The sequence below is a fragment of the Crocuta crocuta genome, unplaced genomic scaffold, assembly GCF_008692635.1.
Source record: "Crocuta crocuta isolate KB4526 unplaced genomic scaffold, BGI_CrCroc_1.0 scaffold92, whole genome shotgun sequence".
NCBI lineage: Eukaryota > Metazoa > Chordata > Mammalia > Carnivora > Hyaenidae > Crocuta > Crocuta crocuta.
In genome coordinates, this window is record NW_027528804.1 from 320,980 (window position 1) to 341,898 (window position 20,919).

The 20,919-nt window shown below is 36.1% G+C and overlaps 1 protein-coding gene across 1 annotated transcript in view; it reads right to left on the reverse strand.

The window, feature by feature from the left end:
* The window catches only part of DNAJB14 (DnaJ heat shock protein family (Hsp40) member B14), a 33,476-nt gene extending 13,382 nt beyond the window's left edge, over positions 1-20,094 (reverse strand). The window contains exons 1-2 of the mRNA XM_077755729.1: positions 19,928-20,094; positions 12,338-12,483 (exon numbers count right to left, since the gene is read on the reverse strand). Of these exons, the coding sequence (XP_077611855.1) occupies positions 12,338-12,483; positions 19,928-20,082 (301 nt within the window). The 5' untranslated portion in view covers positions 20,083-20,094. The remainder of the gene's footprint in view (positions 1-12,337; positions 12,484-19,927) is intronic.
* Positions 20,095-20,919: the final 825 nt, after the last annotated feature.

The following is a 20,919-nucleotide window of genomic DNA, read 5'->3' on the forward strand; positions in this document are numbered from 1 at the left end:
GAAACCAGTATCTTATTACATTATTCATTACTATCCCTAAATTACAGATGAGCCTCCTGAGGCTCAAAAAGGTTAGGAAACTTGTTCAAGGTCAAAAATTTTTTTAGTACAGTAAGTATACTCTATGCAACCTAACTGTTGCACATACTAGCCCACAATGAACTATTTTTCATTCTATTCATGAACAATTTATTCCTCTTAAAACTGTAAACTCCATGAGGGTATGGACAATGTCTATGTTTTCACTGCAGTATTCCCATGGTCCACTTGTAAAATCTGAATTTCCTTCTGAATGGATCCAGAAATAGATTTTTAGTGTTCCTATCTCACTTTGCTACTTTTGTGATATTTATTTATAAAGAAATCTATTTCCCTTCTCATACACCCATTTCAAAAGAAGCAGTGGTATGTTGGTTAAAAAAATGGCTTTTGGAGGTAATTTACAAAAGCTGTAATGCTTTGATCTAAAAGCAGGAATTACCCTATTCTCATTCGAACACTTCTCAGTCATTTCATAAATACAGCTTGCTTCTTAAAGTAGACTGTAAGCCTTTCACAATATGGGATATTTTAAAAATACTTTTTGGATCCCATGTGGTAGCTGCCATAGGTACTGAGCAAGCAAATAAATGCTCATTAGATAGTTATTTTTGGATGATTACATATCACACTGAAATTAATTATATACATATACTCTGGAACTTTTGTTCTTATAGAGATCCTAAAACCTGGGATTCAGTGATAGCTCGCTGGTAGTCTGTGAATCCCAGTAAATGAAAAATTAGTTGGATGGTCTATGTACCTAAGAAGATAGTCCAAAACTGTCTTTAAATTCTCAGGTAGATCTATGACTCAGAAATACAGCCATTATTTATAATGTTGCTCTAACAGGAAAGCCTGATCAGGGGTCCAAACAATGTACTTACAAACACCACCAAGGTATTAACCCATACCTAAAAGAGAAGCAGATCTATCATTATCTGCCAATGTTGTACTTCCAATAATATCAGTCTATATACAAAGAGACTTTTCCAAGTAATTTCATAATGCTGTTACTTTTTAAACCATTGATACATTGGCATCTCCATCCTATTTTAAAATAGGTTTTGCTTTTTAAAAAAGTAATTTCCAAACATCAAGATGCTTTAGAAGATCTGTGTGAAATACTATTATACCCATCATTGTATATGTAAAACAATTTTATCTACTTCTAATCTTCTATTCATTTACTTTGTTCTACACCCATAATCAAACATTTTTTCAGTTCCTTATTATCTAAAATATTAAGTCCAAAATTTATTTTGGTATTCAAAAGCTTTACAAAATACATTTCTACCCCAGTCTCACTTATTTCACCAAAGGTACATTCCAAAATATTCTCTTCTCTTTAATTAAACTTTTACTCTTTTTCTTCTTTCTTGGAGAGACTGAGAGAGAGAGAGTACTCAAGTAAGTGAGGGGCAGAAAGAGAGGGAGACAGAGAAAGAGAACCCAATGCAGGGTAGAGAGAGAGAATCTCATGAGGAGCGGACAGAGAGAAATGGGTGGGGGGGGAACAAAGAGAAAGAGAGTGAGAGAGAGAATCCCATGAGAGGCAGAGAGAGAGGGAGGGAGAGAGAAGCATGTTCACCAGAAGCAGGGCTCATGTTTACCCAAAGTGGGGCTCCTGCTCACCAAAAGTGGGACAAGAGCTCACCCAAAGCTGGGCTCGAACTCAAGAACCGTGAGATCATGACCCGAGCCGAAGTCAGATGCTTAACTGATTGAGCCACCCTGGCGCCCCTAATTAAAATTTTAATTCTGAGGTAACTTTACATTTACATGCAGTTGTAAGAAGTAAGACAGAGAGAGCCTCTGTACCTGCTACCCAGTTTCTCCAATAGCAATATCTTGCAAACTTACAGTACTATCAGAACTAGGATATTGATAGTGATGTCATCAGGATAGAGGACATTTCCACCACCACCCTCTTGTTGCCCTTGTGTCAACACACCTATTTCCTTCCCCTCCATCTCCTCTTTAATCCCTAATAACCACGAATCTAGTCTCTAGTTCTGTATTTTTGGCATTTCAGGAATATTAAATAAATAAAAGAATACAGCATATAAATGGAATGAAACAATTTGGGATTGGCTTTTTTCAATCAGCATATTCTTCGGTGATCAATCCAGGTTGTTAGGTAAGCCAAAACCATAGTCTCCTCTTTACCTCCAATCCTTGGTTTCAGTTACCCTTTATCAACCATGGTTTGGAAGCAGATGATCCTCCTTCTGAGTTATCATCAGAAGGTCAATAGTAGCCTAATGCTGCATCACTACGCCTACATCACTCGTCTCACTTCATCTTATCACGAAGGCATTTTATCAACTCACATGATCACAACAAGCATGAATGGAGTACAATAAGATACTCTGAGAGAGAGAGACCCCACATTTAGGTAACTTTTACTATAGTATATTGTTTATAAATTACACTTTATCATAGGTATGTATGTATATGTACAGAAAAAACCCACAGTATATTTAGGGTTCAGTACTATCTGTGGTTTCAAAACTCCACTGGGGGTCTTGGAACATAACCCCTGCAGGTAAGAAGGACGACTGCAGTTCACTCCTTCTTACTGAGGAGTAGTACTCCATAGTACCGTCGTACCACCGTTTGTTTCGCCATTCACCCACTGAGTGACATCTGGGTCGTTTCTAGTTTTACATTCACGGATAGGTTTATGTGTGTTTACATAAACTTTCATTTCTCTACGGCAAATGTCCAGGAATGCAACTGCTGGGTTGTATGGTAGCTGAATATTTAGTTTTTTGAGAAACTGCCAAACTGTTTTACAAAATGACTGTGCCATTTTATATCCCATCAACAATGGATGAGTGATCCAGTTTCTCCACATCCACATCTAACACCAAAGACGCTGTCACTATTTTTTAAAATTTTTAACGTTTTATTTATTTTTGAGAGAGAGACAGAGTGAACTGGGGAAGGGCAGAGACACAGAATCTAACCTGAGGTAGGCTGTCAGCACAGAGCCTGATGCAGGGCTTGAACTCACAAACTGTGAGATCGTGACCTGAGCCAAAGTCAGCTGCTTAACCAACTGAGCCACTGAGGCACCCCGTCACTATTTTTTATTTTACCTATCAGTGATATCTCATTTGGTTTTACTTTACGTTATCTCTAAAGGCTAATGAATGATGTTAAAAAATCTTTTCATTGCTTATTTTCCATTTGTATCTCATCTTCAGGGAAATGTCTTTTATTCATTTTCTAACTGAATGGTCTGTTTTTAAAAATTTTGAGTTTGAGGAGTTCTTTATATATTCTAGATAGTAGTCCTTTTCAGATAGGTGTTTGGCAGGTATTCTCTCGCACCCTGTTATTTGTCTTTTCATCCTGCATGAGAGCTCTACAGAGCAAATTAAAAAAAAATTTTGTTGGGGCGCCTGGGTGGCTTAGTCGGTTGAGCGTCCGACTTTCACTTAGGTCATGATCTCGCGNTTTGTTGAAATACAACTTTTCAACTTTTCCTTTATAAACTGTGCTTTTGGTGCTATGTACAAGAAATTATTGTTGGGGTGCCTGGATGGCTCCGTCAGTTAAGCGTCTGACTTCAGCTCAGGTCATGATCTCAGTTCGTGGGTTCAAGCCCCACATTGGGCTCTATGCTGACTGCTCAGAGCCTGGAGTCTGTTTCAGATTCTGTGTCTGCCTCTCCCCTGCTCACACTCTGTCTCTCTCTGTCTCACTCTCAAAAATAAATAAAGATTTTAAAAAATTAAAAAAAAAGAAGAAATTATTGTCGGGTGAAGATCTTAAAGATTTGCTCCCGTGATTTTTGCCAAGAGTTAAAAAGTGTTTTACAGTTTATGATTCATTTCAAGTTCATTCTTTTTTCTTTAAAATTTTTTAAAAGTTTGTTATATTTGAGAGAGAGATTGAGAGAGACAGTGCATGAGCGGGGGAGGGGCAGAGAGAGACAGAGACAGAATCTGAAGCAGACTCCAGGATCTGAGCTGTCAGCACAGAGCCCGATGTGGGGCTTGAACTCACAGCTATGAGATCATGATCTGAGCAGCAGAGTCAGACACTTAACTGACTGAGCCACCCAGGCGCCCCTCAAGTTCATTCTTGTAAAAAGCATAAGACTTTGGTCAAGGTTAACTCTTTTCACTTATGAATATCTAATTGCTCCAAGACCATTTCCTGAAAAGTCTATGTTTCTTCTGTTAAATTGCTTTTGCATATTGTCCAAAGCCAATTAGGTATATTTGTATGGGTCAATATTGGGGCTTCCTATCCTGTTCCATTGATCTATTTGTCTATCCCTCTGCCAATACCACACTCTTTTGATCACTATAGCTATAAACTTAGTCCTGAAATCAGTTAAACCGATGACTCCTACTCCATTCTTTAATAAATTGTTCTTATTTATTCAGGTTCCATCTTTCCATAAAGGAAACAAATTTACTTTATTCTACAAAAAATGTCTTTCTAGGATTTTGACAGGAATTGTGTTAAATATGCATATCAATTTGATGACACTTGACATCTTTACTATGCTGAGTCTTCCAATCCATGAACATGATATACTGTTCTATTTATTCAGATCTTCTCTGATTTCTTTCACAGGTATTATATACCATTCAGCATAAAAACTCTGTAAAACGTTTGTTAAATTTATGGCTAAGTATTTCTTGGGAAATACTTTCTTGATTACATTGGTAATGTATTTTTCATTTGTGTCTATATACTCACTGCTAGTATACTGAAATGTACTAAATATTTCTAAATACAAAAGTTGTTTTTTGTATCCTAAAATCTTGCAGAATAGATTTACTGATTCTAAAAGTTTGGGGGGGGGGAGGTGCATTCATTGAGATTTTATATACAATTATATCATTCATAAGTGATGACACTTTTTATCTCTTCCTTTCCAATCTTTTATCTCTTTTATTTTCTCACCTTAATGCAATGACTAGAATTTCCAACCCTATGCTGAGTAAGTGTGGTAAAGGGAAACATTCTTGCTTTGTTCTCAATCTTCAGGGGAAGCATTCAGTCTTTTACCATTAAGTTTAGTGTTTTCTGTAGTTGCTCTTTTATCAATTTGAGGCAATGCCTTTCTATTCTTATTTATTCTGTCAGGTTTGTTGTTGTTGTTGTTGTTGTTAATTTTTATCACAAATGGAGTGGTGAAATTTTTCAAATGCTTTTACTACATTAATTGATACAATCATGAGATTTTTCTTCTTTAGCCTATATTAATAGATCACACTGACTGAATTTCTTTTTTTTTTTAATGCTTTATTTATTTCTGAGAGAGAGAGAGAGAGAAAGCACAAGCAAGAAAGCACAAGCAGGGGAGGGTCAGAGACAGAGGGAGACACAGAATCTGAAGCAGGCTCCAGGCTCTGAGCTAGCTGTCAGCACAGAGCCCGACACGGGGCTTGAACCCATGAACCGTGAGATCATGACCTGAGCCGAAGTCAGATGCTTAACTGAGTGAGCCCCCCAGGCACCCCACACTAACTGATTTTCAAATACCAGCCTTGCATTCTTGAAATAAACTCTACTTGGTCAGGGTGTACAACTTTATATACATATAAATTATATATATATATACACACACACACATACACACACACACACATATATATATATACACACATATATATATATTGCTTAATTCTAATTATCTTGCTAAGGATATCTGGGTTTATTTCACGAAGGAACTGGTCAATAAAATGGACTGGGGAATGACTCCTTCTATTTTCAGGAAAAAACTGTAGAATTAGTTCAAATTTTTCTTTAAAAGTTCAGTAGGATTCTCCAGTAAAGGCATCTGAGCCTGGAGACTTCTTTTTGGGAGTTTCTGATTACTAATTTAATTTACTTACCAGTTATAGGACTGAAAACTTGAAGCAAACAAAAACAGTTATAGGGCTATTCACATTATTTACTTCAGACTGAGTGAATTTTGATCACTTCTGTGTTTTAAAGAATTGGTCCATTTCATCTAAGCGGTAAATTTATATGAATGACATGTATCTCTTTATATAGCTTTTTTGGTTGCCCTAGGTATAATATTATACATACACAACTTATCATAACCTACTCATATCATTTTACTAGTTCAAGTGTACTGTGAAACCCTTACTTATTTTTTACTTTCTTTTATCCTACCTCATTTAGAACATAATTGTCTTATATATTTTCTTGGCATGCATTTAGAACCATATCAGACAATGTTAAAATTTCTGCCTCAAATGTCAAACAATTTAGAAATTCAAGAGGAGAAGCAAAGTATATTGCATTTACCCATATTCTTGCTTACCATGTTCTTTCTTCCTTACTTCTTCATATTTCAAGATCTCTTCTTTCACTGTTTTATTTTGGTTAGAGAACTTCCTTTTGCTATTCTTCTAGGGTATGTGTGGTAATGACAAATTATCTTATTTTTCCTTCATCTGAAGATGTCTTGATTTTCCCTTCATTCCTGAGGATATTTTTGCTGGGTATACAATTCCAGGTGAAAGTTCTTTTCTTTCAGTACTTGAAAAAGGTGCCATTTCCTCCTGGCCTGGATGGTCTCTGATGTGAAATTGCTTTTCCCCAACAGGTAAGATGTCATTTCTCTTTGGCTGCTTTAAAATTTTTCTTCTTTATCTTTATCTTTAAGAAGTGTGACTATGACGTGTCTTGGTATGGGTTTCTTTGGGTTTATCTACATGGGGTTCATTCAACTTCTTGAATTATATAAGCTTATATCTTTTGCCAAGTATAAGAAGTATTCAACATTTTTATTTTTAGTAACTTTTTCAGCTACACTCTCTTCCTTCACTCCTTCCAGGACCTCAATGATATAAATGTGTTCTTCTTTAATGTTTATTTGTTTTGAGAGAGAGATCATGAGGGGTAAGAGAGAGGGAGAGAAACAATCCCAAGCAGGCTCTGCAATGTAAGCATGGAGCCTGTTATGGGGCTCGATCTCACAAACCATGGGCTCATGACCTGAGCCAAAATCAAGTTGGAGGCTTAACCAGCTGAGCCACCCAGGCGCCCCAGTGACATAAATGTTAAATGCTGTTATAGTCCCACTTGTCCCTGGAGCTGTTCAGATTAGGTAATGTCTATTTTTCTATTTCCAGTTCACTGATTCCTTCCTCTGTCATTTTACTGTTTATTCTACTCACTGTTAGATTTTATTTTGTTTCCTGTATTTTTAAGTTGTAAAATTTCCACTTGATTCTTTATACCTTTTGTTTATTTGCTCAATTTTCTATTTCTTTGCTGAGACTCTTATTTTTTGAAATTTATTTAAAGCATATTTGTAGTAGTTCATTGAAGCATTTTTATGATGGATGCTTTAAAATCTTTGTGAGGCACTTCTAATGTCTCTGTCACCTCCATGTGGGCATCTGTGATTTTTTAAATACAGTTTGAAGTTTTCCTGGTTCTCAGTATGACAAGTGATTGTGTACTGAAATGTGGTCATCTGAGGTATTATCTTATGAGACTCTGGATCTATCTAAATCTTCTGTTTTTAACTGTCTTACCCTGACATTATTCTGGTACAGGAAGGGGGAATACCACCTGGTTACTTCCATATGGGAATAAAAGTTGAGGTTTCCCCCTTGGCCTCTGACGACATCTTAAAGAAGGAGCTCCTTAGAACTTCTGCACAGGGATGAGACTCCTAGTCCTCCATTACACCTCCAATGATATCTCTGGTTGGAAAGAGTCAGGGTGTCGCATTACTGTTTCCCAGACAGCTTCACTGACACTATAAGGATATGGCTTTGCTTACCTCTAAATGGTAGTAAAAGTCCTGATTCTCCACTAGGTCACTTATGACACTACCCCAGTGGGAAGGGAAAGGGACACCTTGTTACTGTTAAGCAGAAGTACCAGCTTCCCTACTTGATGATCTCTGTTACTGCAGTAAAGGAGGTAGGGATGTCAAGGCATCTTCTTATAGCATGGAGAAGGTGACACGCTAGTTTCTTTACTCCGTCTTTGCTGATGTGGGTGTGACCACAGTTTATTCTTTGGTATTTGGCTGTAAAAGAATGGTTATTGCTTAACGATGGTTCTGCCTTAGCAGGTGACCCTCTTCCTGGTTGTTTGGCTAGAGAAAGTAGGATTTTCTTGGGGACTGTTTATCTGTGCTCACTGGTATTTCTGGGTTCTCTGCTTCTCCAACACCGCATCTGAGATATAAAAGGCAAAATGAAAACCCAAGCAATTCAGGGGTACCTGGGCGGCTCAGTCAGTTAAGTGTCCGACTTCAGTTCAGGTCAGGATTTCACGGTTTGTGGGTTGAAGCCTCGCATCGGGCTCTGTGCTGACAGCTCCAAGCCTAGACCCTGCTACGGATTCTGTGCCTCCCTCTCTCTGCCTCTCCCCAACTTGCTCTCCCTCTCAAAATAGATACAGATGAAAAAAAAAAAAAAACTAAAAAAAAAAAAAAAAAAACTAAAAAAAAAAAAAAGAAAATCCAAGCAATTTACTGCCATGTAGCAGGACTACCATTGAGTCCCAAATTCACTAGCTCATGTATCTTCTTCTTTCCATCTTTCAAAGTTTTTTAATGATTGTTTCATAAATAATATTCCATTGTACTATGTGTAAGAAATAGGGAAAAGTACGTCTATTCCATCTTACTGAAAGTGGAAGTTCTTACTGATTTTTAAATCATTTGCCTCATTATCATACCCAAATTTCTGCCATTTTCTCCCTCCTCTAAGCATAACAATCACACTCATGTCCAGAAAACTCTTAATTCTCACCTATCATAGGAAGGCTTCTTCAATTAACTCTGATTACAAAGCTACTTTATCCTTTTATCTCTTCTTCAAACATCTTTATTCAATGTTTTGATATTTAATTATATTTAGTCTTCTGGAAGATCCTGGGTAAATCAGTTAATCTCTTTGAGCCTCAATTTTCTTATTTGTGAAAGGAGGATGACACTGGTCCCTTGACTATTTCTTAAGATTTTTAATAAGCATTAAATGAAAAAAAAATAGGAATGAAAAACTATCAAATGCTTGTCAAATGTTTGGTATTACTATTCCTCCAAATGTTCTGTGTGAATGTGTTTTCTCTGTGTGTTCTCTGTTTTATGAATTACAAATTCTTTGAGTAAGAAGATATCCCATATTCTCCTCCTGTATTTCTCTGCAAACACTAGTCCAAATGTTAAGGATACTGAACTACCAGGTATAACATGGGTAATAGCACCTAATCCATTACTGTTTATAAAGTAAACCCAAGAACAGCTAATTCATGCTCATTATTACCTTCATGTGTAGGTCAACAAGCATAAGGACTGTTCAAATGAAATATTTGGGATTCTCTGAAAATAAAGTAGACTGGGTGTATTTTGAAGACATCCACATCAGACAGAAGGAAAGGGATCCATTTCATTCAAATATTTTTTAAAAGTATGTTCATATATACTGTGCAATTTATTCTCTAGATATAAACAAAATATTCCCTGCTTTGAGAAACTTGAGTTACAATCCTAACTGTAAAAAACTTAAGAGTTCCTTTAGTCTATCCTCCCTGAAGGAAACCTCTTACTTTTAAAGCTTTACAGAACACACAAATGAAGGGGTGCCTGGCTGGCTTGTTCAGTTGAGTGTATGACTGTTGATCGTGAGTTCAAGCCCTATACTGGGCATTGAGCTTATTAAAAAACAAAACAAACGACCCACACAAATGAAAATATCTCTTCTATCTAATTTAATTCCCTAAAGCAATTACCTTTTTTTTTAATTCTTGAAGGAAATAAAAAGTAAATAGTTTCCATATTCTGTAAAAAGTATTTTGGTGATTAGAGCAATCAATCTATCCTTACCTTTCATGCGAAAGAAAAAACTACAGTATTTGCTTAAAATAAACAGCTTGGTATCTCAAAAACAGAAGTTAGGAGCAATTGGTTAAAAATTCAATAAAATGAGGGGTGCCTATGTGGTTCAGTCTGTTAACTGAACAACTCTTGATTTTGGCTCAGGTCATGACCTCACAGTTCATGAGATTGAGCCCTAACTGACAGTGAAGAGACAGCTTGGGGTTCTCTCTCTACCCCACCCCTGCTCAAACTCTTTCTCTCTCTCCCTCAAAATAAACTTAAAATAAAATAAAGTAAGATGATTCAGAAGATAATGAAAAGATCCTGGGTACTGAATACATGATTTCTGTATGATGACACTAGCCGTAATATCTTCTAATTAACCACCGCTGCACACCAAGCATCTGTGGATTACAACTTAGTTTTCTATCCACTCATGAAAAATGGGTTCATCAACCAATTCCCTATTCTGATCCTCTTTGGGATTAATAAATTGGCATTCTGATTTACAGATAACCCCCTGGGTGTTGAATACTGTGAGCCTCTTCTCTAGAGATGAACTACCTCCCAGCATGTTGATAAATATTAAGTCTCTAGTTTGCAAAGTAGAGCATTAGACTCTGAAATGTACCACATCAAGGTACAATCACCTTTGTCAAGCTCCTTCTGAATGTCTAGCTGGAGTGACATTTATGCTGCTCACCTCTTCAAAATGTAACATAAGATGTAAAAATACTGGTAGAACCACTCACCATTATTCCAAGACCAATAATGCTAACATGACTTCAATACAAAGTGAGAGAAACGAGCAGTTTAATGTTTTTAATATTAATGGAGAATTAATACTGAAATCACTCAGCAGACACAAACATGCAAGTAAGTCACTGCCAAGATGTTTTTCAACTATTTAAAAGCACCAATAATTTGGGGCGCCTGGCTGACTCAGTTGGAAGAGTATGTGAGTCTTGATCTCAGGGTCATGAGTTTGAGCCCCATGTTGGGTGCAGAGATTACTTAAATAAAACTTAAAACAACAACAGTTTTAAACTAAATGCTTTTTTAAAAATTATTGTTTTCACATTATATGCTGAAGTTAGTGCTTTTGAATAAAGAAACATTTTCTGTATTTTCAAGATGCCACTTTTAACTGAAGAAAACAGAGAAGGTGCTCACTGTCACAGGGATATTTTACTTCTACCAGCACCACTTTGGCGGCTGTTTTTATTGGAATATATTTGTAATTGCCAAAATAAATTATACTTGGCAACTTCCTTCAAGAAATAAAACTGTTTTGGAAATAATTTTAACAGCATTTTGTGAAAGACCAATGGGATCATCTATCTTTTTGGAGCATTTTAAAAATTAATATCTCCATCCTGTTAATCCAGGACCCCAGCATTTCACTGCAAACATTATATGTTGGCTCTAAAAATGCCAAATTCACAAGAGGAAAAATCACAAATTTTTAAAAACTTTTTTATGTTTATTTTTGAGAGAGAGAGAAAGAGAGAGAGGCAGAGCACAAGCAGGGGAGGGGCAGAGAGAGAGGGAGATACAGAATCTGAAGCAAGCTCCAGGCTCTGAGCTGTCAGCACAGAGCCCGACGTGGGGCTCAAATCCACAAACCATGAGATCATGAACTCAGCTGAAGAAGGACGCTTAACCAACTGAGCCACCCAGGCGCCCAGGAACAATCACAGATTTAAGCATTTTCCTATGAATTAGAAGTTAACTATTAGGAATAAATTGTATGTAACAAAGTATGAAATTATAAAATTAGCTGACATTCATTTATGAAACTGGCAACAACAAAAAGCTCTGAAATAATATTAAGAAAATGAAGAAGAATGAGTAGAAGGCAAAAGGAAAAAGACATTTTTTTAAAAAAAAAAAAGCTCTATGCCCAATGCGGGGCTCAACTCATGATCCCAAGATCAAGAGTTGCAGGCTCCACCACCTAAGCCAGCCAGGTGCCCAAGAAACTAATTCTTAGAAAGAAAAAAAAATCACATTAGTTAGAACCACATATTAAAAAATGCAAAAATTGGCCAGTTAACAGAAATATAACACTGGGCAGACAAAAATTCCAAGCAGTTCCTCAATTCTAGACAGTCTCTCTTATCCTAAAAACTCGCAAAAGCTGTATTTTGTTTTAGTTCCCTTGGAAGCAGATGGGAATACACTAGAAGCTTATGTATAACACACACAAGTATAGTAAACTAGAAAGCATGCATGATTATCTAGAAAAGTTACTTAGGACTTTGCCAAAACTGGCATTTGCTTCTAGGAAGCCACACTACATTTGTTTGGCTCTTGGTATAACAAATTAATAGTAAAGTTTTAAAGGATTTTGAGGACACTTGCTTAAGCTGGCTTCTAAATGAACCAGTCTAAAGGCAGAATCTAATATTCTAAAACATTGTAAGTGGATTCTAAGAAAAGCTTAGTAAAATTGCTTTAAAGGGTTTACTTTACTTTTAAAAGCATCTGTTGCTCCAGGTGCATGGTTTTTGTCTGGATGAAACTTCAAAGCAAGCTTTCTATAAGCTTTTTTCAAATCTTCATCACCAGCATCTTTGGTAACTCCAAGTACTTCATAGTAATTTTTACATTTGTTTATGCTGTGAACAAGAGAGTGTGTTATAATGTAAATTTCCAGGAAGAACTTCATGAAATAGCTCTAATTTTTAATTTATTAGAATACTAGGAAGAACTATCTGTGGATTATTTTCTCAGTATCAAATGACAGTTTATCCCATTAAAAATTATTGCTTCATTCTCTTTTTTGACCACAGACCATTCCTTTAACCCCTTTCCAGTCTACGGAGAGTTGGCCATGACATTATCCTTGGTGCATTGTATCACAATTACAGCAAAGCAGAGTAAAGCCCGTAATAATCATGGATGAAGGACAAAGCACACGCTGAAGCTAAAATGAGAGAGCGAGAATAATTTTATAGTACTCTTAAGTGCACCAAGAAATTCCAAAACTCTTCTTCACAAGTATGTTGTAGCTAAGGGTTAATTTAATATGCACTGCATTCCAAGAGTTCTGTTGTCACATAATGTAGACCTAGCCAAATAACACAGCAACAATTTAGTGCATGTAAAACAATTAATTACAAGTACTCTGGTGTAAATGTCAATGTAAATTAACTCAGTTCGGCTATTCTAAAAGAACTCATTTGTGTCACTCTAAGAAAGGTAAAATCTCATAATAATATACATCACAGGACTCAAAAATGTTTGTTACATCCAGTTTTCACTCTGATGAGCATATACTTTTAAAGATTACTTACATAGCTAACTAAAGGTGTTAATAGATTTTAAGCCTGGATTCTTAAAGAATATAAAGGAAAAAAATACTCTGAATGGAATAGAGAACATTAAGACTTTTAAATGCTAGTATTCTCCCCAAAACCTAGTAATTTTCCTTCACTAGAACATACTAACATTTTAAACATTTTCCATGGAGTACTTTATGACTTTAGATGTGTTCCATGTGTATCCCCTTGAAGTAGTAACAAGTAAAAAGACCTAAAGCATAACTGTTCACTGGCAGCTAAAGAATTGCAGACTGACTCCAAGTTCTCAGAGACAAGACTGATCTTATTTACTACTGAGACTATAAGCCATCATAGTGTTTGATACAGGGTAGGTTCTCAGTAAATATTTCTGGAGTAAATGAGCCTTAGCTCTCCTTTTAAAATGAGCATTAAGGGGCACCCGGGTGACTCAGTCAGTTAAGTATCTGACTCTTGATAGGTCATGATCTCATGGGTCATGAGATCAAGCCTCATCCTCTTGATGAGAATCAAGAGGATTCTCTCTCTCCCTCTCTCTCTGCCCCTCCCCCCCACATGCTCCTTCTTTCTCGCTGTCTCAAAATAAATAAACTTAAAAAAAATAATGACAGCATTCAACATTTGTTAAATAAACAAAGTAAAAAAAGAGAGAAGACACTGTAAGATTATAGAAATCTATTTATAATCATACATCAACAAAAATCTGTTCTGCAGTCTTCTTTACGGTAATAGTAATTAAAACTGGATGTTTCTACTTTGATACTTAGTAAATATTAACACTTCATTCCATAAACATGAGATTTCCTTTGTTTAACCAACAATATTTATTGAGCACTGATTATGTCACAGATAGTGTTCTGGGCACTTGAGATCTATTAGTGGACATAACAGAGAACGGTTCCTGCCTTTGTAGAGACCCATTCTCCCAGATACGTTTAGAAAACTATGTGACAGAAGAAAAGTGAAAGGGGACATTTATAGAACACCTACTGTGTGTCAGGCACAGGTCCACAATCACATATCCGTGTTCCAATATCCATAAAGCTCTGAAAAATGAAAGTTATTCTATAACTACTTTGACGCAGAAATCTGACTTGAACTCTTTTAGAGGCAAAAATGTGATCTGATTGGAGGTGAGGCTGCTACAGGGTTTTCATTTATACCATTTAAGTGTGATTATTTGTACCTATTGTTGCAGAAATGTTACTAGTAGGTTCTGGGCTGCTCACTAGATGTTAAGTGTTGTTGTGTAATATATAATATATGCTCCTTATTACCTTTCTATTTATTTATTTATTTATTTATTTATTTATTTATTTATTTATTTCTAGGAGACAGAGAGACAGTGTGAGCAGGGGAGAGTCAGAGAGAGAGGGAGTCACAGACTGAAACAGGCTCCAGGCTCTGAGCTGGCAGTCAGCACAGAGCCCGACGCGGGGCTCGAACCCACAAACCGTGAGATCATGACCTAAGCGAAAGTCGGACACTCAACCGACTAAGCCACCCAAGCGCCCCTCCTTATTACCTTTCTAAAATATGAACAATTCTGAATTCCAAACTACATTTGGTCCACGGAGATTTCACACAATCATATAATCTTATAATGTTAGCTATTTTACACAAATTGTTTTATTTCCTCCTCATTAGTAGGAGGAAATGTTATTCCTATTTAACCAATGAGAAAATCAAGGCTCTGAATGGTTAAGTTGCCGAAAGTCATGTAACAAAGTAATAAAGGGAAACTAAAGTTTATTTTTTCAGCAAAAATGTACTGATCACCTACTTTCTGCTAGACATTGTTTCAGATACTATAGTCAAACAAAAATCCCCACTCACATTAAATTTACAATTGGGAGAGAGATGAACAACGAACAAATATACAAGTAAAATATACAGTACATCATATGGTGATAAATAGAGAAAAACAAAGTGACAAAGGGGACCAAAGAATGGGTGGGAAGGCCAGCTATTTTAAACAGGATAATGAGGAAAGGCCTCACAAGTAAGGATTCAAATCTGTCTGACTAGGAAATTCTGTTCTCTCAGAACCAGCGTAAGGAAAAGGAGCCCTTCCTTCAGAAACCAGAGTAAGCTACCTCTTCATTTCTATCTGCTTTTCCAATCACTGTTTAAGCAGACTTTTCTCTCCTAGATATTTTCAAATGTTGGTATTGGTGCCCAGAACATGCCTTCTCTGCTTCTTGCTTAGTTAGTTTCCACAACTTCTTCAGACCTCAGCTTAGCTTTTCATTTTCTCAAGAACTCAAATTCCTCAAGACTAGGTTTGGTGCTCCTGCTCTATCTTCCCCCAAACCCTCTGGACTTGAGCCCTCTCCTGGCAATTACCACAGGGTACTGCAACTACCTTGTCTGACCACTCTTCTAGCCTACAGGCCTCCTGAAGGCAAAGATTATGTCTTGTTCACCATATGTGTTAAATGGATGGATAATAGATGGATGGATGGATGAATGGCCCAATTTGAAGGGAGAAATGGTTAGGATCTAATAGTGAAAAGTGGTACGGGCTGTAATGTAGTTGGCACCAAAAGTTAATTTGGAATAGAGGAGAACACACTGTGGGACAAGGAATAGAGCTATGAATACGAGAGACACTATGTGAATTCAGAAAACAAAAGGAAGTGCTAAAACACTAAACAATCCTAAAGTCATTATTACTTGGTTTGCATGCACAAGATGATTAATTATATACCAGATTAACTCTCCAAAATTGTTTTGTTGAGATTTCCTGAGCATAAAAGGAGCCCAAGAGAGGGCTGCTGGATAGGGTAGGGAAATTAGGTTGGAATTCACAGTCCTCTAGAGATGGGTCAGAAAGCTAAGAATTGTCACAAAGAGAAAAAGAGGTAGAAAAACAATTATTTCACTAATTCTTTTTTTTAATGGTTGTTTATTTTTGAAACAGAGAGCGTGAGCAGGGAAAGGGCTGAGAGAGAAAGAGGGGGATAGAGGATCTGAAGTGGGCTCTGCACTTACAGCGGTGAGAGCGATGTGGGGCTTAAACTCACAAACTGTGAGATCATGACCTGAGCCCAAGTCGAACGCTTAACCGACTGAGCGCCCCTTACTTCACTAATGTTTAAGTGTAGCTAGTTCTACTATATTCTCCCTTCACTGAGTTTTTCATCACATGTTAACAGGAGAAATTTTCTGAGAAGCCAGCAGAGAGGTATAAAGTTGACATCACCAATGGGCAGGCTGCAGACTATTACATATTTCAAGTAAGGCTCCAAATATACTCATTACTTAATATTTCACATAGGAATGAAAAATTACCAATCATATATTTATTTTAATTCATATTTTTGTTCATTGTGTTTTCACCAATTAAATGCATTTGTCATACTTTATATAGTTCACTCCTTTCTAAAGGATTCAAACCTTCTTTATCTTCACCAAAGAATACTTTAAAAAGAAAGAAATAAAAAATAAATTAAGAAGAGGTAACCTATTACTTCTTCTAGAAGGAGATATTGAACAACCCGTCCAGAAAGATCTGACTGCAAGCTCAACAACTGAGAAGTCAGTCATTCAGCCTTTACATCGTCCTTTTCGTGCATGAAACCATAGTGGGTAGGGCAGGAGGGTCCTCTTTCAATTATTTTTTTCATCTTATAGCTGATGATTTAAATAGACTCCAAATTTAATTGGCACTCAGGGAAATACCTGTTTGTTCCTGAGACAAAGGACTATTTATTTTATAAGGTTAGCAAAATGATTCCTTTTCATCTACAGAACTAGAGCCTAAATCAAATCCTAATCAAATCCCCGTAATTCAAATGACTTAACAATTGTACACAAGTGTTCCTGATTGATAAATGGAAAGATGACCCAGTTCATGCTTTCACACTGATCTGGTAAATATTTAAAATACAAGATGGGCGTGCTCGCTTCGGCAGCACATATACTAAAATACAAGATGGGCATTTCTTCAGTGAGAAAGTCAAAATCTCTTCAAATTCGATCCATGATACTTCTTCTCAATAATTTTTCAATATATTTCAACTCAAAGACAACAAACAGTGTTTAGTTACACAGAATATTAGCTTTACAAAGTGATACACTTTTTCTTCAGTCTTACTGTAAGCTAGCTCTTACTTATGCAATGGCTGCAGTATTATTGCATGGCTTCTCCCATTGAGCCAAATTGTCACTGAGCAACTTGTTTGCATAATCATACTAACACAAGATAACATGGCTTTCTTCAGAAAAAAAATCCCCTGGGTATAGGTAAAACAAAAAACAAAAACATACAGCACGTAAGTGTTTGCTGGTGATCTGTTACCTCACTAACGCAACATTTACAAGGGCTAATATAATGAATAAGTGTTACATAATTCAGCCAAGCAACTCATATAAGGTACCAACTGAAGTATTTTGAATAACTTAGGGATTTTATTAAAGAGTGTTCCAATCATATTTAGTCCTCAAAGAGAAAAAAACCCCCTGCATTTAATAAAAAAAAAAAAAGGGGGGGGTGGATAATATAATTATTGACCAGAGAAACAATCCCTGATTCACAGTCTCAAACTTAGCTGGGCCTTAATGCTAACCAGCAACCCTTCTTCTATTCCCTTTGCCTTCCTCCTCTGTAAATTTTGCATCCACTCTCCTCAAGCTTTTAATCTCATCTCCTTTCTTCTAACTACCAGAGGATAACCTCATCTCCAGTTTCACAAAGAATACAGAAGCCAACAGACAGAAACTTCCTCTACATTGTGTTTCCATCTTTCCAATGTTGGGCCTATACAATGTGTATCTGTATCCACCATCATCTTTCATTCCTCCATTTTCAAAATGTTCCCATGCCTAAATACTCAAACAAAGAGATAGTAAAACAAAGCACTGTTCTTTCTTCCTTATTTCTACCATGCCCTGAACTATTCCTCTTTTCCTTTCCAACTGAGAGTAGAGGAAATGGAAGAAAAAATATTCTTAAAAAATAGTGCTAAAAAAAATAGTGCTAGATTTAGGGGATTCCTATGCTCCCAAACTTTCAGCTCTATTTTAGTGATATTTCAAAATATGTAAGTGGTTCTACAGTCTTTTAAAAAGAAACCACAAAATGATTCTAAATAGAAATCACATATAATACAATTAACTTTATTTAGGTCTTTCATTAAGAACATACCCTCCCAATAAAAAGTAAATTCTACAAGAAAATACAATTTGTTTTCAAACAGATGTGGTTTCCCAGAATGCATTTCAGCACACTCTTTAAAAGTTCTTCTTGAAGAAATTCAAAAGGAAATCTCTCATTTATTCATCCACTTATATCACTTATTTAGCCACCTCTGACACAACACTAGTTATAAAAGTAGTTAGCAACATTACTTATACCCCAAAAGGGCTTCACTACCATTCATGCTCATGAATGGCTTTACTATGATTAGGGAGTCTTTTTTCTTTTCTTGTTTTTCCACCAAACAACAACATCTGTGGTCATACTCAGATAAAATGTTATAATCAAGCTTTAGCATCTAAATGTATAGGGGAAAAAAGTAAACTATAAATACACTGATATTTTAAAGGACTTCAGTTCTAAATTACGGTAAGAAAAAAAAAGAATGAACTGAAAAAGCAATGGAGAAAAGAAGGGTGAGAAAAATGGGAAATAAGATTAGAAGGAAAATGGATTAAAAAAAGGCAAAGAGAAAGACAACCTAACTCGTTTTACCTACTCTTCACTTGAGTTAGTTCACTGTACTATAATTCGCTCTCCATGTGAATTATCTGATTAATCATGATTTAGAGTCCTTCATTCTTACACTTTACTTTCCCTAGAGAGTGACATCAGTACAATATTAAACAGCATCCCTAAGCTGTAGCAGAAAACAAAACAGTATCTTCTCTAGTGTTTCATACTCAAAGGTTCATTTTATTCCCAGAAAATCTTTTCCCTAATTATAAAATCATTTAAGGCATGGGGCACCTGGGTAGCTCAGTTGGTTAAACCATCCAACTTCAGCTCAAGTCATGATCTCACCATTTGTGAGTTTGAGCCCCACATCCAGCTCTCTGCTGTTAGTGCAGAGCCCACTTTGGATCCTCTGTCTCTCTGTCTGCCCCTTTCCTCCTCTCACACTCAATCTCTCAAAACTAAAATAAACATTAAAAAGAAAATCAGTGAAGTGAGAGCCCCAAAACCCAGTTCACAATTTCCCAACTCTAATACTTCCATTGTAAGTAGAAGTGTATCAGAAGGTAAAACTAAAAACATTGAGGCAGAATTATTAGAGTAAGAAAAACATTAAAAGGAGAGGACATTATGATGTTTGCCTGTATATAAAGATGCCTTTAAAAAAAGAATATAAATAGAAAAAAAATTCTACATTATTATAAGTAGGAAATTGAAAATGCTGTTGCTATTGCCCTCAATTTTCCTCTCCTGTGAGATTCTCCCGCTTTCATGTATACGTAAGACAAAACAATCCTTCATCCTCTTTCAATACAGTTATCTAAATACTACGCTATGTCAAAAAATGAAAATAATATTCTTCAAGAAAAAATACCTGAATGCAACTTTGTTCCTTGTAGTTACTTTAAAAGATGGAAACTTCCATAGAGTCGGTACTTTACAGACTGATGTGAAAAATAACAAAGTATAAGACACCCAGAGTTCAATTCCTCCGTATTTGTTCCTCCACCAAATAGTAGTTCACACACGTTTTTAGGTGTTGTAACATTAAAAAGTTACACTAGTGTCAATTACAGTTGAGACAGAAGTCATATTTATCCCTACCTGAGAACTCCATCCACTTGGTCTTTGGTGTAGCCTTTTCCACTTTCCCCACTACCAGACGTGCTGTCTTTTGTGCAGTTAGGCTTGTTCTGATCACCACAACCTGATGGCTTTCGGCAGTGAGGGCTATTTCCAGCCGTGCTCCCATTTTTCATAATTATTTCCAATAGTGCTGTAGAAAGATAGAGAAAACATACTATGCCATGTTACATCATGTACATACATATGATCTTGAGAAGAAAGTTATAAAGCTGACAAATCAAGAATCTTGTACTCCAGAAGAATTTACCATGAGACTTTTTTAAATTCCCTTATGTATCTGTTTACAGACCACTAACCATCACTTAAAAGTAGAATATTATGAAATTAAGCCTAAAAACTCAAAATTACTATCACTAAATTCCTTATGGTATACTTTGATTTGTCGTATCATGGTGAAACTACAGAGCACCAAAGAAAAAGAGATAATCTTTAAAGAAGCCAATGAGATTATCTACAAAGAGACAGAAAGTAGACTCTCTTTCTCAACAACAATTATGGCACCTAAAAGACATGGGAATAGTATCTTCAAAATCCTCAGGGTGAATAACTCAAACTTGAATTCTGCACTTACTTGCTAGAAAATGTGCAAGATTACAACCACTTTCAAAGAAGCAAAAACTAATAAAACTTACAACAAAGATTTCACTAGAGGATACTGTAATATATATGTTTTGGACAGAAGGAAAATGCTTCGAGATAGGTGGAAATGTGAAAGGAAATGGTATGCAAATACTGTGATAAATGTATGAAAAATTCTAAGCATTGAGTCTATAAAACAATAATATAGTTATGTCTAGGATTTGCTTTAAAATACTGGAGGAACATAAAGGGCAGGAAAAATACATTGGCCATATATATTCATAAAGGTTAAAGACAAGAGGGCAATAGGGGTTGACGATACTATTCTCTTTTCCTCTTGTGTATACTTGAAACTTTCCATAAATTAAAAC